The 26,272-nt window shown below is 45.9% G+C and overlaps 1 protein-coding gene across 3 annotated transcripts in view; it reads right to left on the bottom strand.

The window, feature by feature from the left end:
• Positions 1 to 5,506: 5,506 nt before the first annotated feature.
• ARNT2 (aryl hydrocarbon receptor nuclear translocator 2) overlaps positions 5,507 to 26,272 on the bottom strand; it is a 251,764-nt gene continuing 230,998 nt past the window's right edge. For all 3 annotated transcript variants that reach the window (XM_029574575.1, XM_029574576.1, XM_029574578.1), the window contains one exon: positions 5,507 to 7,566. In XM_029574575.1, the coding sequence (XP_029430435.1) occupies positions 7,468 to 7,566 (99 nt within the window). In that variant the 3' untranslated portion in view covers positions 5,507 to 7,467. The remainder of the gene's footprint in view (positions 7,567 to 26,272) is intronic.

The raw sequence follows: 26,272 nt of genomic DNA, 5'->3' as shown, positions 1-26,272 counted from the left end.
GTACACACGGGCGTACTTTATTAAAATCTACCCCTAACTGCACTAACCACATCCTCTGGCAACAAATTCCAGAGTTTACTTGTGCATTGAGTGAAAAAGAACTTTCTCCGATTAGTTTTAAATGTGCCCCATGCTAACTTCATGGAATGCCCCCTAGTCCTTCTATTATTCGAAAGTGTAAATAACCGATTCACATCTACCCGTTCTAGACCTCTCATGATCTTAAACACCTCTATCATATCCCCCCTCAGCCGTCTCTTCTCCAAGCTGAACAGCCCTAACCTCTTCAGGTTATAGCAAGGTAAATGGATAGAATATAATAAGGAAGTTTGAGATGCGCATGCCTAATCATCTGCTGGAAGGGGTGCGGGTCTCTGTAAGCTGGGGCTGGGGAGTTCGAAGCCTGGATCGCTCGTGATCTCTGGAATCCTCTCCAGACGGCCACTGGGTAGAATATACAGATGAGCCTTCCAGTCCTCTTCTGCTGCAGTTCTGAAAGTTATCCTTCCTATCAGCACAGAGAATTCAGATTTCTAGAAATGTAGATGCTTAAATATTTAATCTTTTGATCTGCCCATTTTAAGAGAACGATCTTTTACCAATTTTGGTGCATCTTACTGGTTAGGTGTTGAACCTCCGATTTATGAAAATTGATCTTCAGGCCTGAAAAGGAAGCAACATTTTCAATCAGATTCATTGCTACTGCTGGTGAAGCCTCTGGTTTGACGTGGATAGGAGCACATGGTCAGGAAAATGATTTATTTTGATGGCATCTTTTCCTATTGTCATCCCTTTATAGAGCTCTGAGGTTTGGAGTTTCCAAACAAAGAATAATAAGGTTTATCCTCTTCCACATAATAGGGAAAACTCCCTAGAAGCCATCTCACTGGCCAGTATTTTATCTATTAGTGATCTAAAAACCTGAATTTTGCTAGGACACAGTTTCAAGCTTTCTCTGCATCAGTACTGACTAGTGAAGAAGGCACAGCATCAGCATTTGCTTCCTAATTTGCAAGCAATACCTTTCTAAATTTGGTGACACAATGTCTGATGTTCTAAATTTTTTTATCATCAAATTTGCAAAATATAACTTCAAGATATCCTTGGGAAGAAATAGTTATAAAGTCAGAAAAAATTACCAAGAAAAAGCATATAAAAAAGCAAATTGTCCTCAAATATAACCCGAACATCAAGCCCACTAATAACAGATAACACAAACCCAACCTCAAAGAAAAATGTAAATTAGAGAATCAAGAACAAGAAGCAAAACAGATTGGGGTAGATTTTAAAAGAAGCGCGCAGGCGTACATGTGTGCACACTACCCGGTGCGAACACACGATCGCCCGATTTTATGACATGCCTGCGCAGGTGCCCACATGTTATAAAATTGGGGGTCGGCACGCACAAGGGGGTGCTGCACGTGGCCTTCACCCGTTCCCTCCCAGGCCTCGGAGGGACCTTTCCACCCCTTCCCCCTAACCTATTCCCCCCAACGTTTGTTTTACCTTCCGCGCCTGCCTCTGGGCATGCGATCTCCCAGCATAGTGGCAAACGGCCGCTGTGCCGGGAGCCTCTGACCCCCCCCCCCCCCCGAAGCTTTATGCTCGTGGCCGGGCCGTTATAAAATAACCTCATGGATTTAGGCGCGTAGGGCTTTAAATCCCGGCCCATTACGATGAGACAACTCGTGTGACAATAGAGGTAGATACAGAGGTAGACTACAAGCATAGAAAGTGACTCCAAAAAAGGAGAGAGAGAGCTGACCCCTCTTTATTATTTACAAGAAAAGCTGAGCTCCCAACTGCAAGATTCGGGCTCTCATTCCTAAGAACTGTCTTGCTTTTGCTGGGTAATCATGGATACAGGGGAAAAACCCTGTACAGCCTAGAAAAAGTCAAACTAGCATTGGATTTTGATTGAGGCTCTTCCTGTTTTTTAAATTCTCTTTTCTTAAATCAGAGCAAATCTTTCTTATTCTAATTACCAAAACTTTGGCATCTATTTTAGAAGCTTTCAGCAATAAGAATTTGAGTCTTTAGGGTCTATCTTTTTTAGGAAATGAGGGAGATAAATGCTTGATTAGTGAAAGGCTAGGGTTTTGCCTGTCTTCATCCTTAAATTAAACAAATTGGACAAAGAGGCAGCCACTCTCTTCTTATATGTTGAATAAAATGCAGCCCCAAGCCCAATCAGGCCAGAGTTTTATTTTCTTGCATTTTTTACCTGCTTTTTTGTTAGATCTCTTCTTGAAAAATAGTTTTACATCTTAGGGATCCCAAAACACTAGAGCTAGTGAATCTGTCTCTTCTACCCCGAGTAATAAAAATATCTACTAATGGGTTATGAAGAAGCCAGCATGCAAGCTTGCAAAGTCACTGACACATGCCAGACTACTCAATCTTTTACCCCACTGGGAAATGCTAAGGAGTTTTTGTCATTTTCTATTGCATATAAAACAAATGTTTCGCATATCCTGCATCAGGGGATAAATGAAAGAGCTGTACAGAGTGCTCCAGTCTCGCACCTTTCTGCACTTCTCAGTTTCTGATGTGGTGTGTGTTCTCTTTTTGTGGATATGTTTTGATAGATTAAGGCAGACCTGGGCAAGGGGCGGCCCGCCCACTGCTGAGAGCAGACGGAGAATGAGGCAGGCTGCGAGGGAAGGCAGCCTGCCTCATTCTCCGCTCCCTCGCTCCCCGATTGGCCGGCCAATCGGGGAGCGAGGGAGCGTCCGGTGGGGAGGAGGGAGTGACTCGAGCGAAGGCACGCTGCCCGATTGGCCGGTGCTGGGCAAGCCTTGCCCAGCACCGGCCAATCGGGCAGCGTGCCTTCGCTCGAGTCCGGTGGGGAGGAGGGAGTGACTCGAGCGAAGGCACGCTGTCCGATTGGCCCAGCACCGGCCAATCGGGCAGCGTGCCTTCGCTCGAGTCTGGTCCGAGTCCGGTGGGGAGGAGGGAGTGACTCGAGCGAAGGCACGCTGCCCGATTGGCCCAGCACCGGCCAATCGGGCAGCGTGCCTTCGCTCGAGTCCGGTAGGGAGGAGGGAGTGACTCGAGCGAAGGCACGCTGTCCGATTGGCCCAGCACCAGCCAATCGGGCAGCGTGCCTTCGCTCGAGTTTCTTTTCTACATATGTCACAGTTCCGCCTTTCGCGGTCTTTTTCAGGGGTCCCCAACCACCGGTCCGCGGCGCGCGCTCCCGGTCTCTCCCGCTGCCGCTGGGCTGTCAGCACGTTCAAGCCCAGTGGTAACGGCAGCGGTGTGTGTGTGAGACATTAGTCAGGGAGGTGACTGGTGTGTGTGAGAGAAAAAGCATGGAAGTGAGAAGTCTGGGTATGTGGGAAAGCATGAGCGTAAGAAGCCTGGTGTTGTGGGAGTGAGAAACCTGGGTGAGTGTGCATGCATGAGAGAGAGAGACTGCTTGGTAAGGTGACGGTGTGTGTGAATGTGAGAGAATGTGATTCAGGGAATGAGAAGCCTGTGCACGTGGAGAGTGAGCATGGAAATGAGAGAGACTGGTGTGTGTGTAACAGAGAGAAAGTGATTATGGGAATGAGAAGCCTGTGCATGTGGAGAGAACAAGCATGGGAGTGAGAGACTGGTGAGTGAGTGTGTGGGTGTGTGAGAGAGACAGAGAAAGTGATTATGAGAGTGAGAAGCCCATATATGTAAGTAGAACACGGGAGAGGAAAGCCTCTGTGTGTGTGTGTGTGTGTGTGTGTATGGCATGAGAGAAACTGTTCAGGAAGGTGACTGGTGTGTGTGTGTGCCAAAGACTGTTTGGGAGATGATTGGTGTGTGAGAGACAGAAACTGGTCATGGGGGCATGACTGGTATGGTGTGTGTGTGTGTGAGTCATGGGCATTAAGGAAGAGGACCATAAGTATAGAGCTTAGCTTCTACTGCTGCTTCTGGTGTGTGCTATGGCCTGCAGGGAAGGGGAGTAGGAGAGCTGCTGGAGTGGGTAAGTAAAGGTGGCTTTAAGTTTATTTTTCTTGACTGCCATTTTAATTATGTGATGTCTGCTTTTTTGAAATATTTTATTGGTGTTTGGAGAATGTTTAATAGTTTTTATGAGTTTTTAATTGTTGGATGTTATTCTGTTCATAGCTGTTTTGAAACATTTATTCTGCTTATTAGTATAGTTTTACAATTATTTCTGTGTGGGGATCTATAGTGCTTGCTAGTTCTGTTTTCCTAATAAGAGGTGTATTGGTTTTTAGGGCCTGATTTAATATTTGTAGTGTTGCCTTTTCATAGGTAGGATTATTACTGTTTGAGTGTATTCCATAATACAGGTGTAACTGTGTGCGGATTAGTTTATGTGCATTACTACAGATCCTGGGAGTATGTTAGGTCGGTTCTGTGTCTGTTACCGAGATGAGATATTTTGCTAGCATGTAAGCGTTTGTATCGGTCTTATTTGTTGTGTTTTCTCAGAGGACATGCATTGGTGGTAAACTGCTGTCTTTTCATAAGTAGGGCTATTGAGAACTGAGTTAATTATATTAGTCCGGCCCTCTAAAACCATCCCAATTTCTCATGCGGCCCCCATGGGAAAATTAATTGCCCACCCCTGGATTAAGGGGTAGATTTTCCACTGTGCACGCCGATTTTCTAACATGTGGGTGCATCCATGGGCCGCACATACATGCGGCATGCACAAGGGGGGAGGGAGATTAATGCAACCTCCGTGTGACGACGCATTCCGGCCTTCCCCAGTTCACTCCCATTAAGGAGAGCACTTGGGAGAGAACGTCCCTACCCCCCCTACCTACCCCTTCCTTCTCTCCCCTCTAAATCCTACCTATTGTGGTTTTGTTTTTTTTTAGTTTTATTACTTACTTCAGGGCCCGACCTGAAGTAAGTTGTGCGCCGGGAGCAATGGTGCTGTCCTGGTCTGTCCCACCTCTCCCCACCCAGAACATGCACACCCCTAGCCTGCCCCTTCCTTCCCCTCTCTTCTCTCCCCTCTAAATCCTACCTATTGTGGTTTGTTTTTTTTAGTTTTATTACGTAGTTCAGGGCCCGACCTGAAGTAAGTTGCGTGCCGGGAGCAATGGTGCTGACCTGGTCTGCCCCGCCTCTCCCCACCCAGAACACGCACACCCCTGGCCTGGCACTTACGCGCCTGGCTAGGCCCCTTTGAAGGTTTGTCCGGCGCGCACAAGGCCCTCCTGGTTGAATTATGAGTTGGTGGAGAAGGGTTATCGCTGACCTTTGACATGCATCTGATGTTTAACTCTAGCATTATAATTAAGGTATTTAACTTTTATTTTTGCTTTGAAATGGGTAAAGCCAGGTGTATTCATACAGTTTTACTCAAGCCACCATTACACGTCCAGAGTATGAAATTAATTTTTGTATCTTCCATATGGCAAACAGAAAGCACAGATCAGCCAGGATGAAGTTACACAAGAAAACCTCCTGCTGCTTCGTTGCCACTGCCTAGGTGCACAGCTGCTGCTTTCTGTTGTTTTATGAGAACCCTTTCAATATGAATTAATACAGTAAATGGCATTTTATTATTATAAGATTAAGAAAAACAGCTAATAGTAACAGACACACACACACAACTAGTTTTGCAATGGTTGTAAATGTGTTATACAAATACAAAATAAACTTTTATGTAGCATACAATGCATATTAATATGAGATGGTTAATACATCAGTAACAGAGTTTACTACAGCAACCTTTCTTCATATTCTTTCAGATCACTATTCTGAGAGAAATCGGGGACACATGCTCGAGCATCCTCTTTCTGTACAGAGAAACTTCCCTTGGGTGCATTTTCACAGACATGTAATTGCATGGAGCGTGTCTAGCAGTCTAACAAACCTAGAACCAAAAGCTGGTTATTTTCCCTTTTGCCTGTGTGATGCCAGGAATGCTGGATTAATATTTCAAAGTCTGTGGCAAGTACTGGCCCAGCACAAAGCCCTTGCAGAGATCTACTCTTGCTTTTTTTGTGTGTACTTTTTTCTTTCAAAATAGCACTCATAGTTTTGAAAATATAAAAGTCTGTGTGGTGTTGCCTCCTAGACCTATCCACACTATGCACTTTCAGGTAGATTTTACAACTGTTGCTTGCACAAAAACGGCCTCATATACACGTATGTGGAGCACTCGCCAGCAACGCAGATTTTAAGAAGCCAGGAAGTACACACATACATACTTGTGTGCGCATTAAGCAGAAAAGGGGCGGATAATGGGTATTTTATTATGGGGCCAAGATATATGTGCGTAACTCCCAAGTTTTGCAAGGCTGACCTCGGCAACGTGTGCCAAGTTACGCAGGTAACTTTACTATTGGTCCTGATGAGGTGCGAGGAGAGAGAGAGAGAAGGGCCAGTCTGACACTCTACAGAATCTCCTAATGTAAGGGGGTGGATTTTGGGGGGGGGGGGGGGGCAGTGTTACAAGGCTCTATAGACCCTTGTGCCGAGGGAGACCAATGTAATACCATTTCCCCCCCCCTCAAAACCTACTCTGAGGTGAAAGTGCTCCTGCCAGTGGGAGATATATAGTGTGCCAGATTGCCTGTAACAGAGGAGCTCTCTCGCGGGAGTACGCGTGTAAGGCTCCAACATGTATGTGCGGTAGGGATATTTTAAATAGTACGCTCGTACAATATAAAATTGAGCTTGTTTTTGCTCGCATGCCCAATACGTGTGTTTTGGGGCACACGTGCGCACCTTAAATGCACGTACAGGGAGGGTGGATAATTTTCAAAAAGCCCTTTTACCCAGCTCAATGGCTTTGAAAGATGCCCTGTATATGTGCATACAATTGTAATCCCACTACCTCGCACACTTGAGAAAAAAGCCTCTCTTCCACCATTCTGAATTATTCCCTCCATGGTCATAAAGCTGCAGTCTGTGGTACTATTCCTTTACAATCCATCTCAGACTCTGCTGCCCTCTGTTATCGGTGTTGTCCATCACACAATATATTTGTCTCAAGCCCTGCTCTTCCATTTACATTACATAATACGCTGCCTCCGAATAAAAGCACAGACAAGCAGAGGTGAACGTCACATCACACGGCATGATATACAGACTTGATTACAATATACACACATTCAAGTTTAATTAGACTAAACCAGGGCAAAAGGCCTGACAAACATTTCATGATTTGCAATGTCACATTCAAAGTAGACTAACTGTACACATAGAAATGCAAGCTTTTTACACAAGCCATTACACCTTAACCTTTCTTTGTTTGGCTGTAGTTTCTCTTCCCTGGCATCCATTACAGTAAGAAATTCAAGCAGGTAGGACTGCAAAGTTTTCCCAGAACAGCAGCCCATCCCCTCTTGGTGGCAAGGTCAGGCATTTGACATATCTACCCTACATCACAGGGACCAAAGGATTTCTGCTTTCAAAAAAGGCAGCTAGAAACTGAAACTAAGACAGAAAAAATGAGGTCTGTAAAACTTATTCTGCAGATGCCTTTCTCCAGTGAGATCACTCTGAAAACGGTGGGAACATGCCCAGGTCAGCAAAGTCCTCAATGTTATAATTTCCGGCTCCCTGTGTGGGGTCTCCTGACATAGGCAGCATATCCTGCATCAAACGGAGAAAAAAACAGAAAATCAGACTCATCTGCTGTACACAAGAAAAGCAAGACAGTGACAGAATGCGCCGGACTTTTTTCCATACAAAATACTTTATCTACAGTTTCACCTCAGGGTATAGCCAGAATGCACTCAGGGCTATTGGAAGGGGTGGGTGAGACAGGCAACCCCCATTGGGTGCCAGCACCCCTGTCTCAGCAGCAGTTCTGTGCAGCCAGTCTACCATTTCATACTCCAGCCAAAAGGCACCATCTGATATTGTAAGTTCACTCAATCTCACCCCAATGTGCTGCTGAAGCAAGGAGACGTTTTTGTGTACAGAGAAAAGGACCAACATAATGACCTGGTGTTCAGAGCAATGGACTGAGAAACCAGGACTTAAATCCCACTTTACCCAATGACACTCGTGACTATCTCCTCTTGCATCAGGTACCCAATTAATTATAAGCTATTTGAGGAAGGGATTTATTGTACATGAACACTGATAATGCTGGGAATCACCTTGAACATTAGTAGGAAAGGCAGGCTAAAAATTAAAAAAAGAAATAAAAGGATCTATGATAGGAAACAAGGGGGGTGAATTATTTATTTATTTATTTAGATATTTTATATACCATCGTTCCATATATAGATCACAATGGTTTACAAAAGTAACATTCATAGCTATAAATCAACAATAAGGATGGGTTACAGAAGTAGTATTCATAAACAGGCATTAACATCTATCAAATGTAATGTTCCATCATATTTGACTATAGATCTGGGACATAGGTGAGGAAATAATATAACAAATTAGCACAGTTTGGAACTTATTTTTTTATTTTTATTTTTTTTATTTTTTATTAAATTCTTTATTTATTGCTTTATGAATAATTACAACAAATAACACAAGAACAGTTGAAATTGCATAATAACTAAATACCATCACTCTTCAGGAATACAATTTTTAGTCAAAATATTTTAGTAATTCAGTTACTATTGCTTTAATAAAAGGTAAATCAAAGTGAAATCTTATAATTAAGTGGTTAAACAAGGTAATAATCCATATTAGGAAAATATGCATCATCAATGACCCAATTTCAACTTTAACTACCGGTGATTAAACTGCCTAGGATTCCCTTGAGATCATCTGGATTTGTAATTGAGTAATTCTTACCCTCCAATGTATACTTTTAGATAACCAATTCTGATAATTATTTTTCTCTCTCCTTTTCATCTCTCATTCCCTGTACGTACCAGGATCAGTCCAGACGGTGGGTTATGTCCCCCGTCCAGCAGATGGAGTCAGAACAGAGCTCGAGAGTGCCGCGTCATATGCTAATGCACCCTCTGCTGAAGCTCAGTATCTTTCTGACTCCAGCAGATGGGGTTGGGGAAATCAGTGCTTCCCCACAGTGACAGGATTTCGTTGTTTTTCTTTCTTCTTTCTTTTTGAATTCTTACCTGTCATTTCTACTGTACTTATTTGGATCAAGTTATTTAAAAAAAAAAAAAAAAAAAAGTTTCTCAGTTTAATTTTTGAGGAGGCGTGTCTTCACTTTCTTCTGCCTTCTCTTGTCGTTTCACTTTCCTGGCTCAGGGGTAAGTGTCTTTATTTTGTGTAGTTTTTATTTTTCAGCTAGTTGCTTTGCCTTAGCGGTGCCCCGTGTACGCCGGTGGAGCCGGTCTCTACACGTGACGGCCAACGGTCCCGCGACCCGGCACAAATTTTTCTCGGGCCTGGGTTCGCCGGTAGGGGGTTTTCCCGCCGGCGTTTTGGGACATTTTGAGCGGTTTGCAACGGCCTTTTGGCCTCCCGCCGTGCTTTTTGGCCCCCCCCGTGGCGTTTTCACTAGCGTGGCAATGCCGCGCTTTTCCAGATGCGAGACCTGTGGAGATTCGGGGTCCCGATTTACTAAGGAGGGGGTTTGCCCTCGATGTCTCCCTGAGGGAGAGAGCGCCGCACACTCTTCTGATTCGCTTCCAGTGCCCCCCTCCCCTCAGCCCGGGAAGCGCGGGCCGGCCACTTCTCTGCCGTCGGCGGGAAAGGCGGCCATTTCGGATGGGGACCACTCCGCGAGGAGCGCGCCTGAGCAGGAAGGAGCAGTTCGGGACGTCTCTCGTCCACTACGGATCCCTGACGAGGGTCTCCGTGTTCATTTACCTCAGGAAGGGCCTTCAACTAGTCAGGCTTCTACCCTGCCGTTTTTTTCCCCAGATTTCATTTTAAAAATGCATACTGCATATTTACAAGGCTTAGTAAGCCCAGGGGATTCCACAGCAGACCCTTCTCCTTCCAAGATCCCTAAACTCTCGGGCTCTACCTCCGGACCTCAGAATCCGTCTAGTGCAGTACCTGGGACCAGTGTTTTGCCACCACAGCCACGGGCTGTGGGAACGGCTTCGCCGACGGGGTTTGACCCCTCGGACCCGCAGGATGCGCACGCAGAAGGTCACACGGACGGAGACGACCCGCGCGCCCTGCGAATCTTCCAGAAGGAAGAACTTGATGACCTGATTTACCAGATTCTACAAGAGTTGGATTTAGACCCTCCGCCGGACCCCCCCAGCGCCAGTGGCCCCAGCAATTGCTACGTCCTCCAAGAAGGGGGATCCTGTTTTGGCTGCCCTCCGGCTTAGGGCGAAAGCTTTTCCAGTGCATGAGTCATTCTTGCAGCTTCTTACCAGAGAATGGGACACCCCTGAGGCGTCGTTGAAGGTCACCCGTGCCATGGAAAAATTGTATCCTCTGCCGGAGGATTTTCTGGATTTCATTCGGGTCCCTAAGGTGGACTCGGCTGTTTCAGCGGTGACGAAAAGAACGACGATCCCAGTCACGGGCGGGACCGCCCTACGAGACACTCAGGATCGCAAGCTGGAAACGTTCCTCAAACGGGTGTTTGAAGTCTCGGCCTTAGGAATGCGTGCCGTCATGTGTAGTTCACTTACTCAGAGGGCCAGCCTTCTCTGGGTCCAACAACTCCTCACGTTGCAGCAGTTACCTCCGGAAGAGGCCGCGCAGGCTGACAGTCTGGAATCTGCCATTGCCTATGGGGCGGACGCCCTGTATGATCTCTTCCGTGTACTGGCCCGGTCCATGGTTTCTGTGGTGGCAGCTCGTAGGCTTCTGTGGCTTCGCAATTGGTCAGCGGACGCCTCTTCCAAGTCGAGCTTGGGATCCCTTCCCTTTCGAGGGAAGTTCCTTTTTGGTGATGATCTAGACCAAATCATCAAGTCCCTGGGGGAAAACTCGGTGCATCGTCTGCCTGAAGATAGGCAGCGCTCTTACCGACCGTTTGCCTCTTCCAGAACCAGGGCTAGGGCACAACGTCGCTACAGGTCGTACCGGCAACCTGGACCCCGTGGAGCTCCCAGTAGATCGCAGCCGTGGTCGCGTTCCTTTCGTGGGCGGAGGCCCGCAAGAGATGGTTCAGGTCAGGGGAACCCCCCTACCAAATCCTCTCAATGATGCCAGGCTGGCCCACTCCTCCAGTCCCACCATTGGCGGCCGTCTTACAAACTTCTTCGAGGAGTGGGTCCATATCACTTCCGACCAGTGGGTTCTGGACACAATACGACACGGTTACGCCTTGGAGTTTGTCCGTCAGCCCAGGGACAGGTTCCTCTTCTCTCCATGCGGTTCCGATCTCAAAAGACTGGCGGTTCAGCAAACACTAGACCGACTACAGGACATAGAGGCTATTGCTCCCGTCCCCTTCGCCGAGGTGGGCTCGGGACATTATTCCATCTACTTCGTAGTTCCCAAAAAGGACGGCTCCTTCCGACCCATCCTGGACTTGAAGGAGGTAAACCGGTTCCTGCGGGTCAGCAGGTTCCGCATGGAGACGCTGCGGTCGGTGATTGCTGCGGTGCACCAGGGAGAGTTCCTGGCTTCTCTGGATCTCACGGAAGCGTATCTACACATACCCATACTTCCGGAGCATCGACGTTACCTCCGCTTCAAAATTCTCGGTCAACATTTTCAGTTCCAGGCCCTGCCTTTCGGACTTGCGACTGCTCCTCGGACCTTCACCAAGATCATGGTGGTAGTGGCAGCGGCCCTCCGAAAGGAGGGTGTCCTAGTCCATCCCTACCTGGACGATTGGCTAGTTCGGGCAAAGTCTTTCTCTCAGGGCCAGGCCTCGGTGGCCAGAGTTTTGGAGTTTCTCCGCTCTCTGGGCTGGGTTGTGAACCTCTCCAAGAGTTCTCTTCTACCATCCCAACGCTTGGATTTCCTGGGAGCAACCTTCGACACTCAGCAAGGCATGGTGTTTCTACGGTCGGACAAGGCCCTCTCCTTGAGGGAACACATACGTCAGTTCTCTGTCTTGTCGGAGCCCACCGCTTGGAATTATCTGCAGCTTCTGGGAGTGATGGCCTCCACTATCGATATGGTTCCCTGGGCTTTTGCGCACCTGCGCCCTCTACAGGCCTCTCTCCTTTCCCGTTGGAAACCGGTGTCCCAAGAGTATGAGATGATACTTCCCCTTCCTCAATCGGCTCGGGACAGTCTGCAGTGGTGGCTGATCCTGGCTCACCTAGCCCGTGGCGTCTCTCTCGAGATCCCCACTTGGGTAGTAGTGACCACCGACGCCAGCCTTGTGGGTTGGGGCGCCGTCTGCGAACGAAGCGCCACACAGGGAATTTGGTCCACGGAGGAGGCAAGCTGGCCGATCAATCGTCTGGAGACCAGGGCAGTACGCCTTGCGCTCCAACACTTCTTCCCTCTGGTTCGGAACTGAGCAGTACGGATTCTCTCGGACAACGCCACCACGGTGGCTTACATCAATCGTCAAGGCGGAACGAGGAGCGAGCACGTTTCCGCCGAGACCATGCTCCTGATGGCATGGGCGGAGCTTCATCTCGTCCGTCTCGCGGCCTCTCACATCGCCGGCATAGACAACATTCAAGCGGACTACCTGAGTCGTCAGCGGTTGGATCCCGGCGAATGGTCGCTCTCCGACGAAGCGATGCGCCTCCTTGTTCAACGCTGGGGAAGTCCACGTCTGGATCTGATGGCGACCGTCCTCAACGCCAAGTCCCCTCGCTTCTTCAGTCGCAGGCGGGAGCACGGCGCAGAGGGCGTGGATGCTCTAGTTCTACCATGGCCGACAGATCAACTGCTATATGTCTTTCCCCCCTGGCCTCTGGTGGGCAAGATACTTCGCAGGATAGAGCAACACCGCGGCCCGGTGATCCTGGTGGCTCCGGAATGGCCGCGTCGTCCTTGGTTTGCGGACTTGCTACACTTGGCGGTGGACGGTCCGATACGTCTGGGTCATCTTCCACGGCTCCTGCACCAGGGACCGATATTTTTCGATCAGGCCGCACTCTTTTGTCTTGCGGCCTGGCTTTTGAACGGAGCCGCCTCCGCCGCAGGGGCTATCCGGAGGCGGTGATTTCCACTATGCTTCAGGCTCGCAAACCTTCTACTTCCGTTGCCTATAGTCGAGTATGGAAAGTCTTCGAGTGCTGGTGTGTGGATCATGGGGTCCGACCCACGACAGCCACGGTACCCCTGATCCTTCAGTTCCTGCAGGACGGGCTTGATAAGGGCCTTGCATACAATTCTCTACGAGTGCAAGTGGCCGCCCTAAATGTTTTGATGCATACCTCAGTCTCTCTGCCTTTACAGCCAGACATAGCCCGCTTCCTGAAGGGGGTTAAACACCTACGGCCTCCGGTTCGAGATCCCTGTCCGTCGTGGAGCCTTAACCTAGTTCTCCGAGCCCTGGCGGGCGCACCGTTCAAACCTCTCCACGGGGCTTCTCTTAAGGATCTCACTATGAAGACGGTTTTCCTTGTGGCGATATGTTCTGCCCGTCGCATATCAGAGCTGCAGGCGTTGTCCTGCAGGGAGCCTTACCTTCGCATTTCGGAAGGAGGAATTTCACTCCGTACAGTACCATCCTTTCTTCCGAAGGTGGTCTCTTCCTTTCACTTGAACCAGACGGTGGACCTCCCGGCGTTCTCTCCAGAGGATTCAAGGTCTCTTCGGCATTTGGACGTTAAGCGGGTGCTCCTTCGCTACCTGGAGGTTACCAATGACTTCCGGGTTTCTGATCATCTTTTTGTTCTCTGGTCCGGACCTAAGAAAGGTGCCTCCGCATCAAAGACGACCATTGCCCGCTGGATCAAAGATGCCATCTCGGCATCTTATATCGGGGCAGGTCGGGATCCACCTACGGACGTCAAAGCTCATTCTACTCGCTCACAAGCGGCGTCTTGGGCGGAGTCTCGTTCCGTCTCCCCGCAAGAAATCTGCCGAGCGGCGACGTGGAAGTCACTGCACACGTTCACCAGGCATTATCGGTTACACCTGGCGCCTTCGGACCCTGGTCACTTTGGCGATCAGGTCCTCCGAGCAGGGCTCTCAGGGGCCCACCCGGTTTAGGGAAGCTTGGGTACATCCCACCGTCTGGACTGATCCTGGTACGTACAGGGAAAAGAAAATTATTCCTTACCTGCTAATTTTCGTTCCTGTAGTACCATGGATCAGTCCAGTCGCCCACCACTCTGGGATTGTGCGCTCCTGCTCGGACTTCTCTGTGTGCCTCTATTTTTTGCCTGTTCTTTATTTCTCTGTTCCACTCGTTACCTCTTGAGGTTCACAGCTCCTCACAAGTTGGCTGTTACGACCTGTCTTCTCAGGTCTTTTTCTCGTTATAGTTGTTGATGTTGAATTTTTATTCGTTTCTTGGTGCTTGATCCAAATTATTTTCTGCTCTTTTGGGCTTTGCTATTTGCGATACTGAGCTTCAGCAGAGGGTGCATTAGCATATGACGCGGCACTCTCGAGCTCTGTTCTGACTCCATCTGCTGGACGGGGGACATAACCCACCGTCTGGACTGATCCATGGTACTACAGGAACGAAAATTAGCAGGTAAGGAATAATTTTCTTTTACAGGTTCTTGTTCTATCTCCTTTTTCTTTACTCCTATGTAAAAGGCTCTGACTATAATTGGTAAACAGTTATCTGATATTTTCAATATTTGTATTGTATTGGACTCAAGACAGAATACCCCCAAGGGGCAGCCCGTTGAGGGAGGTACATTAGAGCGGAATGTATCTCCCCAGGTCAAGGGAACATCACTAAGCCCGGAATAGAAGGGGAGTTTACTCCAGAAAGTCCAGGGAATCTGCAAGAGGTATTCTTGAGACCTATGGAACTGGAACAAGTGACTCAAGATATTTCTCAATTGAATACTTTGGATCCTAGTGTTTATATTGAAGGAAACTACTACACCACAACTAACTAACCCTGTTAAAGAAAAATGTAATGATATTGAAGTTGTAATTAAATCAGACACTCAGCTGACGAAACCTTAGAACGTCTATGGAATTATGTGGTTAAATTAGACAAGTCAATTAAATTAACTGAAGCAGTAATGAATACAAAATACACAAATTAGAAAGTCAAGGAAAAGAAATAGATCAGTTAGCTAAGCGTGTTTCACAAATAGAAATCATCAGATAATTGTTGATGGGGAGGTTAGTAAGAGAATGGAAAACTCTATTAGATCACTAAATTTAAGGGTTAATAATTTTCTCCTTATAAGAAAGATGGATCCTCAGGAACTGTTCAGAAATTATTTAATACAAATACAGTTTGGAACTTATAAGCAATAGGATTAGTGCTGTTGCTCACCCATGTGACCAAGGTCCTAAATTGGGTCCTTGCCATGAGAAATGTCTCTTACATTTTTGGCAGCTACTTAACCTCTACTTTGTAGCTATGTGTATTGTTGCAAAGTTATGATAGTGATTTAAAGACGTGTTTGGTAAAAGGTGGTGTTCGAAGGATTTTATGCAGCTGGGATCTGGCAGGGAAAGCCTCCTCCTTTCTGCCTCACAGTATTGGGATGTGGATCAGCCAGGGCCCCTTTCAGACTACTGGGCAGTGCCATCTGGCTATCCAGGTGGGAGCCAACCTGTTACTGAATATCATCGTTTGAGGAGGAGAAACTGCACTGCTTAACATTCCTGTGATTTCATCCTATATTGTGGTTTTTATATTATGATTCTTTTGATTGCTGATAATCCCCCCAGAAAGTAAGAGTTCTATTTTTTTAAAAATATCTTTTGGACTAAAGCTTTATTATGAAATCTCAGGTTGTGGGTTTAAGGTGTGAGTCTGCCAGTTAGGTGAAAGATTAACTGCTGCAGCCGCAACTGTAGTGTAGTGTCGTCCTTGTCTACGTCCCTCTCACTCCTCCCATTCCTACCAACCCCATTATCTCTAGTTGACCCATAGCCAATCATGAGGACATTCTTTAGTACAATGGAATAACAGCAAACAGATCTAGGATAAAAAGGGGCCGCAGCTTTATTAGCAATACACACACCCCTAGGCAAACTGATACCTGAACTGGTAGGGCAGTAGCCAAGACCAGGCTAGACCACCACCTCCGTCGCAACAACCAAGCAAGGCAGCGACCAAGACCAGACGACACCAGTGCCTCCGCTGCAATAACAAAGCAAGGCAGCATTGAACACGGGCCCCCCGCCCCAACCCCAAGAAGGAAGCCCCTGACCTCCAGCGTACAGAACGCCCTACCTTGCGCTGTCCAAGGCGCGCTAGTCCACTGCTGACCTCAACCATGATGCTCGCCTGCACCATGTCTGAAATGTTCCTAACAGCCCAGGTAATCGCCACAGGCATGAAGTAGGGAGTACCCTTGCCTCGTGCCCCCCACCAACCTGATTGCAGCTGACATCTATCCCCAACAACCATCCCTCGAGGGCCACCTGCAGGGCGTTGTTGATTACATCATAGCCGATGTCCGAAAGATGGACTCAACCTGACCTAAACAAACCTTGACATTAGACAGTCACCCATTCATGCCTTATCTGGTGATGAACCAGCTTGCAGGTCTGTGCACCAATGTGCCGGTTAACCTTATTGTGTCCCCTTCTCCATGGTCTTGAATCTTTCAACTTTGAATGAGGAATAATATCCGACCACAAGAAATAAATATGCGGTAACCAAGCAGATAACTCAAGCATGTCGTTCTTGATCCTCATAATTCGCTGTTTGACAATTCACCAAGGTCGTAGTCCCCCCACATGCATAATGATTGCAACTGGAGCTGCCGTCTAATCCCTGATCATGTGCAACTGGTGTAAACTGGCCCATGACACCTCTCTCGGCAGTTCTGCGAAACACGGACACTTAGCGTATTGATGGTTATGGAATATGATTTGCTTATTCTGCACCTTCGTTTTTCGAAGAACTAGAGCCAGTGGTATGGGAAATAACTCAAGGAATGTTACATCTGAGTTAATCCTACCTCCCCCAAGTATCCTGCCCAGGTGCAGCAGACACACATCCAGGCAATACTACCCAAAACCGCCTCTGAAGGCATCAGAGTGTATATCTAAATCCCTGCTGGAAAGAGGAAGCTCCTGCCACCGAGATACGCAAAATACCCAAATAGGGGTGGCGTTGGGCATGGGTTGCAATATCCTAATGAAGTGATAAGGCCTGCGGTCGCCATGGCAGGTTCTGAGGAAGACCCTAAATGTGGGTATCACGCTACATGCGAAATTCAGGCCACCCACGATGGGTTGCCAATCTTGCTGAGTCAGCTTCTTCTCCCTTGCTGCTTTGCTCAATCTATCCCGCAACTTCGCCACTTTATCCTTCCATAATCTAGATGTCATCCCCTCGGAGTCGGGCTTGATGCCCGAGAAATGGACACAGAGGTCTTTGATCTTCTTTTGAAATTGCAGAGGAAATGTGAACAGGGTAAGTCGTGCAGGTAATGTATGCTATTATCGACCCCGGAACATTGAACCAATGCAGAAAAAGAACTGAACAGTTCAAAATAGGTGCAAGAGACCTAGCAACCCATAAGCAATTGGTCCTGTTTCCTTCTACTATATTCCCATCCATTGGATATTTACCCTAAGGCTTTCACTACCTGCTCTTTACAGCTCAATTCTTGTTCCGAATATGAAGAAATGGCCACAAAATCCCAGTTAGTTTCTGTGGGCCTGCTGTTTGGGTTCACCTTCCTGCTCTCTGGGGGTAATTGTTGCACCCCCACCTTCCCCAATCTAACCCACCCCCGAGCCCTAACTAAATCCCCCCCCTACCTTTGTTTCAAAAGTTACGCCTGCCGGCGAACCTCCGGCATAGCCGCTGTGCTGGAGGCCTCAGGAATGCTCCCGGCCCCACCCCTGGACTGTTGCCACGCCCCAGGACATATGCGCGTCCTGGGGCTTGTGCGCGCCGCCAAAGCTAAGCAAAATAGGCTCGGCGCACGCAAGGGTAGGTTTTCGAGGGTTACACGCATAACCCTTTGAAAATCTACCCCAAAGGCTTTTGATCATGAGAAATACACTGTACCTGTTGTCCTCGTGTCCTTTGTAAACGTTTTTCATTGCAGTGCATAAAAAGATATAACATGTCAGCATAATGAGCCCAATTTAGACGTGAAGGCTAGTATTTTATAAAGTATACGTGTATACCGGGTGTACTTGAAATCTCCAGTTTGCCAAGAGTTCGACCAATTCATCCAGCCCATCTTCAGTTCTCCTAGACCGTCTAGCACTCCACCCTGAACTGTTCCTAGTTCACCCAGGTCTTCCACCCAAAATTTGCAGACAAGTCCAATTTCACGTGTGTGAATCAGTGAGCAGTTATAAAGCTGTATGAATAAGTTTGGTAAGGTCTACGCATACCTCCCTTACAAATTAGCAACCACCACCCTGTCCCAGAACAATCTTAGCCCACATCATGCAAAACACAAGCGTACTGTAGAGGTTTATAAAATAGCATACATGCAAGTACATGAAACTTATATATGAATCTACTAGTTTTATACCTGAAACCCTTTGGAAACTTTACTCCTAGGGATTTATCTGCACAGGATATAATCACAGGCCTTTATATTCTGAATAATTTGTCTAAAGCTATTTTTGTCCATCCCATTGCCCCTTGCAAAGGAACTGAATCAAGCCTTGCAGCCTATTTCGATTATATCTTCTGAATTATTTGCTTGCCTACATTTTATTTCCATATTGTGCTGGTTAATTTTTTTCTGCCTAGCCTTACTTTCATATAGGTCAGGTTTTTTCCTGCCTAGCATTTTTTAAATGATATATTTTTCTCTGTTTGATGGACTCTTGGAAATTGAACCTTAGGGTTTTTTTTAGTCTCATTCACATGACCTCAGCGTGCAGCCACTCTTCTTCCTTTTTCTCTGCTAGAGAACATTCATTTTTATGGTGAGCAGGCTTTCTTTTCCTGTAATGATTCTCATTGGTGCAAAGTTACACCTGTGCATAATTTCTTTTTCTCTTAAAGGTTATAGAACTCTTGTGTGTATTGATTTTTATATAGAAATATAATAACATTTCAAGTTAATTCCTTGGAAATTTTTATTCCTTTCCTGAAAGATGCAGAGCAGTGGGGTGGGTGATATCCAGTTTTTCCAGTGAGTACCACATATATGATTATTTTCCTGCTGTGTATGTGGTGCAGAGAGCTCCTAGCACTCGGGAAGAAGTATGATCTCTGGAAGCTAGAGTAGAGAACCTGGAGGAGTTGAGGCAGATAGAGAAGATATACAGTACAGAGGAGAACTTCAGGAACATAGTAGAGCAGTCCTAGCTCTACTCTGGCAGCCTGCTTTGAAGGAACAAGATCACCAGGAACTGAGGAAACCAGAAGTATAAGGAAGAGACCTTCAGGGACATAGTAGAGCAGTCTGCTCTCCATTCTGGCAGCCCCTGTTCTACTTTAGAGGAACAAGGACAACAGGAGGGAGAGCATCAGCATTCAGTGGCAGGAAGTGTTCCTGTAGCTCTGACCTATTGCTCAGGTTGTGTGTCCTCGTCTCGCACAGAGGATGCATCTTCAAGGCTGTGCATCCAGGAAGGCAGCGATAGGACTGCCATTGTGATTGGTGATTCAATAATTAGGAATATAAATAGCTGGGTGGCTACTGTGAGAATGACTTGGTACTTTGCCTGCCTCGTGCAAAGGTAGCAGTACTTTCCTACGCCTAGACAGGATTTTAGAGAGTGCTAGGCAGGAGTTGGCTGTCATGGTCAAGGTGGATATCAATAACATAAGAAGGTGCAGGAAGGAGGGTCTGGAGGCTAATGTAATCCTCTTTGCAATGCCGAAAAGCAGAATAGAGGTGGATAAAACAACTACAAAATAAAATTGTAGACCTGGGATTAATAATTTGTAAGCTAGCGTTAAAATTGCCTATAGTACCTGAAGACTGGAAGGTTACCAATGTAATGCCAATTTTTAAAAAGAAATCAAGGGGTGAAACAGGAAACTGCAGACCAGAGAGTCTGATGTCCATGCCATGCAAAATGATAGTTTCTATCATAAAGAACAAAATTACTAAACATAACTTAATGGGACAAAGTCAACATAGATTTAACCAAGGGAAACCTTGCCTCGCCAATCTGTAACATTTTTTTTGAGGGTGTAAATGAATATGTGGATAAAGGTGAACCAGTTGACATAATGTATCTAGATTTCCAGAAAACATTTGACAAAGTCCCTCAGTAAATTAAAATGTCATGGGATAGGGGGCAGTGTCCTATTGTTGATTGCCAACTGGTTAAAAGGTAGAAACAGAGAGTAGGGCTAAATGGTAAATTTTCCCAATGGAGAAAGGTGAATAGTGGAGGCCCCAGGGATCTGTTCTGGGACCACTGCTTTTTAATATATTTATAAAGGACCTGGAAATGGAAACAAGAAGTGAGGTGATCAAATTTGCTGATGACACAAAATTATTCAAAGTTTTTAAATCACAGGAGATTTGTAAGAAATTGCAAGAGGACATTGCAAAACTGGGAGACTGGGCATGCAAATGAAATTTGATGTGGACAAGTGCAAAGTGATGCACTTAGGGAAGAGTAACCCAAATTATAGCCTCACAATGCAAGGTTTCACATTAGGAGTCACCATTCAGTAAAAGGACCTAAGTGTGCAGCAGCAGCAGCAGCCAAGAAAGCAAATAGAGTGCTGGGGATTATTAGGAAAGGAACGGAGAATGAAACCGATAATATCACAATGTTCCTGTATCGATCCATGGTGCGATCTCATCTTGAGTATTGTGTGCAGTTCTGGTCATAACATCTCAAAAGAGATATAGCAAAATTAGAAAAAATACAGAGAAGGGGAAGCAAAATAAGAAAGGGGTTGGAACGATTTCCTATGAGGAAAGGCTGAAGAGGTTAGGGCTGTTCAGCTTGGAGAAGAGACGGCTCAGGGAGGATATGATAGAGGGTTATAAAATAATGAGTGGAGTGGAACAAGTAAATGTTAATCAGTTGTTTACTCTTTTAAAGAGTACAAAGACGTGGGTAATTGAAATCTCCCATTATTATTGCACTGCCAAATTGGTACAATCTCTTAGTATCAGTGTGAGGAATCCTGCAGTGGGCAGTGCCTGGGCAATCTCTTGTCAGTGTGAGGAATCCTGCAGTGGGCAGTGCCTGGGCAATCTCTTATCAGTGTGAGGAATCCTGCAGTGGGCAGTGCCTGGGCAATCTCTTAGTATCAGTGTGATAAATCTTGCAGCGGGCAGTGCCTGGGCAATCTCTTGTCAGTGTGAGGAATCCTGCAGTGGGCAGTGCCTGGGCAATCTCTTGTCAGTGTGAGGAATCCTGCAGTGGGCAGTGCCTGGGCAATCTCTTAGTATCAGTGTGATAAATCTTGCAGCGGGCAGTGCCTGGGCAATCTCTTGTCAGTGTGAGGAATCCTGCAGTGGGCAGTGCCTGGGCAATCTCTTGTCAGTGTGAGGAATCCTGCAGTGGGCAGTGCCTGGGCAATCTCTTAGTATCAGTGTGAGGAATCTTGCACCGGGCAGTGCCTGGGCAATCTCTTATCAGTGTGATAAATCTTGCAGCGGGCAGTGCCTGGGCAATCTCTTAGTGTGATGAATCCTGCAGTGGGCAGTGCCTGGGCAATCTCTTGTCAGTGTGAGGAATCCTGCAGTGGGCAGTGCCTGGGCAATCTCTTATCAGTGTGAGGAATCCTGCAGTGGGCAGTGCCTGGGCAATCTCTTATACTCTCCTGTGCGCGCGATTCAGTAAATTAATTTATTTAAATTAGGGCCCGCGGTAAAAAGAGGCATTAGGGACTCTAGTGCGCACCTAGCAAAACTTTTTGGACAGGAGCGGCGGCTGTCAGCGAGTTTGACAGCCGATGCTCAATTTTGCCGGCGTCGGTTCTCAAACCCGCTGACAGCCACGGGTTTAGAAACCGGACACCGGCAAAATTGAGTGTCCGGTTTTCAACCCGCAGGCCCATTTAAAAAATTTTTTTTTAAATCTTTAACTTTTTTTAAACTTTTGGTACCTCCGAAGTAATATTGCCATGATATTAAGTGCACAGAAAAGCAGTTTTCACTACTTTTCTGTGCACTTTCCCAGCGCCGGCAGAAATTAATGCCGACCTTTGGGTAGGCGCTAATTTCTGAAAGTAAAATGTGCGGCTTGGCTGCACATTTTACTTTCTGTATCGCGCGGGAATACCTAATAGGGCCATCATCATGCATTTGCATGTTGCGGGCGCTATTGGTCTCTGGGGAGTTGGGCGCGCGTTTGACGCGTGGCCAAGAGATGTGCATGCAAATAATTTCGCACCCCGGCATGTGACTAGGTGCACTGCCGTGTAACTTTACTTCTGCTATTGAGGAGGTGCAACTATAAAGAACAAAAAAAATCATTTTGGTGGGGTTTAAAGGAGCTGGGGTAACTGGGGGTTTGGAGGACCTCTCTCTTATCTGAGTGAATTGGTGAAACTGGCAATCACATGGACACATGTTCGTTATAAAATACCCTGGCTTACATGGTAAGAATTGGGATTTGTGCACGTAGGGGTGCACATGTCTGCATGGCCAGGCTGCGTATGCACATGTGACAAAATACGCCTGTGCACTGGTTTGAAAGTTACTGTCTTTGTTTTATAAAAGTTTGATACAAGATTTTAAAGATTTTATGGGCCTAATATTTAAAGATGTCAGCATTATCTAAGTTATCCAAATATAACTTATCCAGATAACTTAGAAGGGATATTCAGTAGCATTGCTATGCTGCTAAATATAACTACTTCAGTTAATTTAACCAAATAAAGCTAAATATAGACAATTATCTGTTTAAGATAACCGGATAAGTTGCTCCACCTCGATTCACTCATTCCCCTCCCATTGACTATCTGGCTATCAACTTAGCTGGATAAGTGACTTATCTGGCTCCATGGCAGCTGCTGAACATAGCCAGATATTCAGCACAGCCACTTAGCCAGATGAGTCTGATTTATTTGGCTAAGTAATTTCAATATTGGTCTCCCCATATTTTTGTGTAAGTCTTTGTTTAAAGAAACCAGCGTACAATCCATAAAACACTCAAACAGGATACTATCAATATAGCAACAAAGTCGGATTTCCTTGCTCATGTAACCCTTCTAAATTACAGCATCATATGAATATTGTGAATGTGCAGTATCAACCACTTATTTGACAAGGTTAAACTATACTAAGCCAGGACTACAGAGGTGCAGATATGTTATAGGGGCTGTAAGGCCCCCATATTTCATGTTTCCCATATGTCTCTGCCAGTGCGGGCTTTCCATAGAAAGCTAATCATAAAGTGAGCTACATGCACTAATTGAAGTAACAGCTTTCTCTCCTCCTAGTAATTTTTGTAGAAGTTTTAATTGAGTGTTTTATGCATGTTATGTTCCATGCCATGCAAAATGTATCTATAAATCCCCACACCTCTGTTATTAACATTCAACAGCGCATTCATAATAGGCATCATTGTGTGGTAATCCATACCATTTTTTCACTCTGCCTTATGCATAATCATTGGTCAGTCCATATTACTCTTTTTTTAAATTTTTCCGTGCTCAAGTGCTCTGTGCGTTAAAACTCATTCACTATAGATTAACTTTACTATTAAACAGTCTTCTCGATACTTATCGTGAGATTGAATTGATTCTTTATATATTGTTGTTACAGCCCGAGTCTCTCCAATACCGATGGTCCATAGCAATGTGACCAATCCCACATTGCCTCACCGTGTCTGTGCCCGACACTGTACAGGGTTTCGGACGTTGTCGTCCTTCCTCAAGGGCAAAAATCTGGTTGCCATGGGGCCATGGTTGCCATGGGGGCAACCATGGCCCCGAGTTTGGCTAATCTTTACGTGCGGCAATTTGAAGAAGAAAAACTGTATCATAAGCCACAGTTCAGTTCAGTGTCCCATTGGACGAGATATATTGACGATATATTCTGTATTTGGCATGCAGATGAAACAAGTCTTCAAGAATTTCTACAATGGTTAAATACATTGGATGAGAACTTACAGTTTACCAGCACCTATCACCATACAGATATTAATTTCTTGGACATTGCCATTCAGCATGTCAATGGAAATTTCACTACTACGTTATATCGAAAAGAGTGTGAAAGGAATACTCTTCTACACTATACGAGTTTTCATCCCCATCATTTACGTCAGAATTTACCAATAGGTCAATTCCTTAGGCTGCGCAGGATTTGCAGTACCAGAAGTGAATTCACACGACAAGCTGAATTGCTTAAATTGCGGCTGCTGGAACGTGGTTATCCGGTGAAATATATTAAAAGAGCATACAAAAGAGCGTATAACGCTGAACAACAATGGCTTCTTCTAGATACACCAGTAGACAGAGAAGAAACCCGTATAGTGTGTACTCTGCCATATTCCAGTCAGGGCAGCAAAATTTCTAAGGTGATACATCAACATTGGTCCGTCTTGAAAATACATAGTATTTTCAGGGAGTCACCTATAATTGCATACAGTAGAGGTAAGAATGTGGGGGACCTAGTCACGCATTCCTTTCTGTCACCAGTTATATCGATTAATACCAATGAAAAGAAGGGGCATTGGTCCTGTAAACATTGTTCTGTGTGCAGTCAAGTCATTGAACGGGAGAACTGGATAGACAAAGATGGGCAAGTGCACAAAGCACGGCAATATTAATCGTGTGAGACTTCAAGAGTAATATACATCATTGTGTGCCCTTGTAATCTTTACTATATAGGGCACACAAAACGTCAAATACGTGTCAGATTAATTGAACATCGCAGCTGCATCGCCACAGGTAAAACATTAGCCCCGATGGTGGCTCATTGTTTAGAAAAACATCACACCTTCCAACAACTCCGATGGCGGGTGCTGGAGGTGGTTCCAAGTAATATGCGAGGTGGCGATCCTAATTTTTTATTAAATTTAAAGGAGCAGCAGTGGATCTTCCATATGCACACAGTTACGCCATTAGGTCTTAATAGTATGATAGAGTGGTATTCATTGTAGCACCAGAAGTGACGTAGAAAGACGTCACATAAGACAGGGGGCTTTAAAAATGGAGGCGGGAAACTCAAACTGGAAGAGATGAACAAAAAACGCTGAGAGCCATTATGCTGGAATGAGTAAGGAGCTGTTGCACGATTGAGTTTCTGTGAAAACAATGTCTAAGTTTTGTTGATATATATTTGTTCTCGTGGCGCAGATTTTTGCCCTTGAGGAAGGACGACAACGTCCGAAACCCTGTACAGTGTCGGGCACAGACACGGTGAGGCAATGTGGGATTGGTCACATTGCTATGGACCATCGGTATTGGAGAGACTCGGGCTGTAACAACAATATATAAAGAATCAATTCAATCTCAAGATAAGTATCGAGAAGACTGTTTAATAGTAAAGTTATTCTATAGTGAATGAGTTTTAACGCACAGAGCACTTGAGCACGGAAAAATTTAAAAAAAGAGTAATATGGACTGACCAATGATTATGCATAAGGCAGAGTGAAAAAATGGTATGGATTACCACACAATGATGCCTATTATGAATGCGCTGTTGAATGTTAATAACAGAGGTGTGGGGATTTATAGATACATTTTGCACATCATATTGATCCCCATCTCATAAGTGAATTTAGAGGTCGATTATAGGGGGTAAATGTTCCATGCCATCCCAGAGTCTGGTCCCTTTCAGGACAGCCTACAGCCATCACACTGGCCTGCAGCCCTTTCCTCTAACCACTAGGCTCCACCTAGCTCCCCTTACATCTGCCTCAGCTTATTTGGCTCAGCTTTCTACCCCTAGCTCCTCTGAATGTCCTTGCTGTTTTATGTGCTCAGTGCTACAGAGCTTTACGTCATCACTAGGTACCTTCGTTTTCAGTTTTTATTTTACTTTTCCTAGGAATTTCTCAGTGTTTATTTAGCAAACAAAAAAGGAGTAAACTTGTCAAAAAATGAGTCAATATTTTCTCATAGATTTCCTCCCATTTTTGTTCATTATAATAAAAATAAAATAAAAATTGAACATGAAGGCCCTTGGTCATCACTTAAGTCTTACCTCATTAAAGAGACAGAGATGTGAGTGTGGCCAAGCCACAAACAATGGTACAGCCTGTGCTTCACTGCAGGGAGACAAGGAAGTGACATTTAGAAGGGTCCTAGACATGCACAGGCAGGGTCAAGTTCTAAGCCTCCAGCCCATTCTCCCAAAAGCTGGTTCTGTTAATGTCAGGTGATGAAGGCCGATGTAACTACAGGCCCAGTCTTCTTGCTTATACCAGCTCTCCTCTCAGATAGGGGCAACCCTTCAGAGTCTGACCACAGCTGTCACTTCCCAAACCTTTGTAACTCTATGAAGAGAAATGAATATCTATACATTTAAAAAAAGGCCTT

Source organism: Rhinatrema bivittatum, chromosome 13 (assembly GCF_901001135.1).
Source record: "Rhinatrema bivittatum chromosome 13, aRhiBiv1.1, whole genome shotgun sequence".
NCBI classification, from domain to species: domain Eukaryota; kingdom Metazoa; phylum Chordata; class Amphibia; order Gymnophiona; family Rhinatrematidae; genus Rhinatrema; species Rhinatrema bivittatum.
The sequence above is the reverse complement of the archived record's forward strand: the minus strand, read 5'-3'. Positions and strand labels throughout refer to the sequence as shown.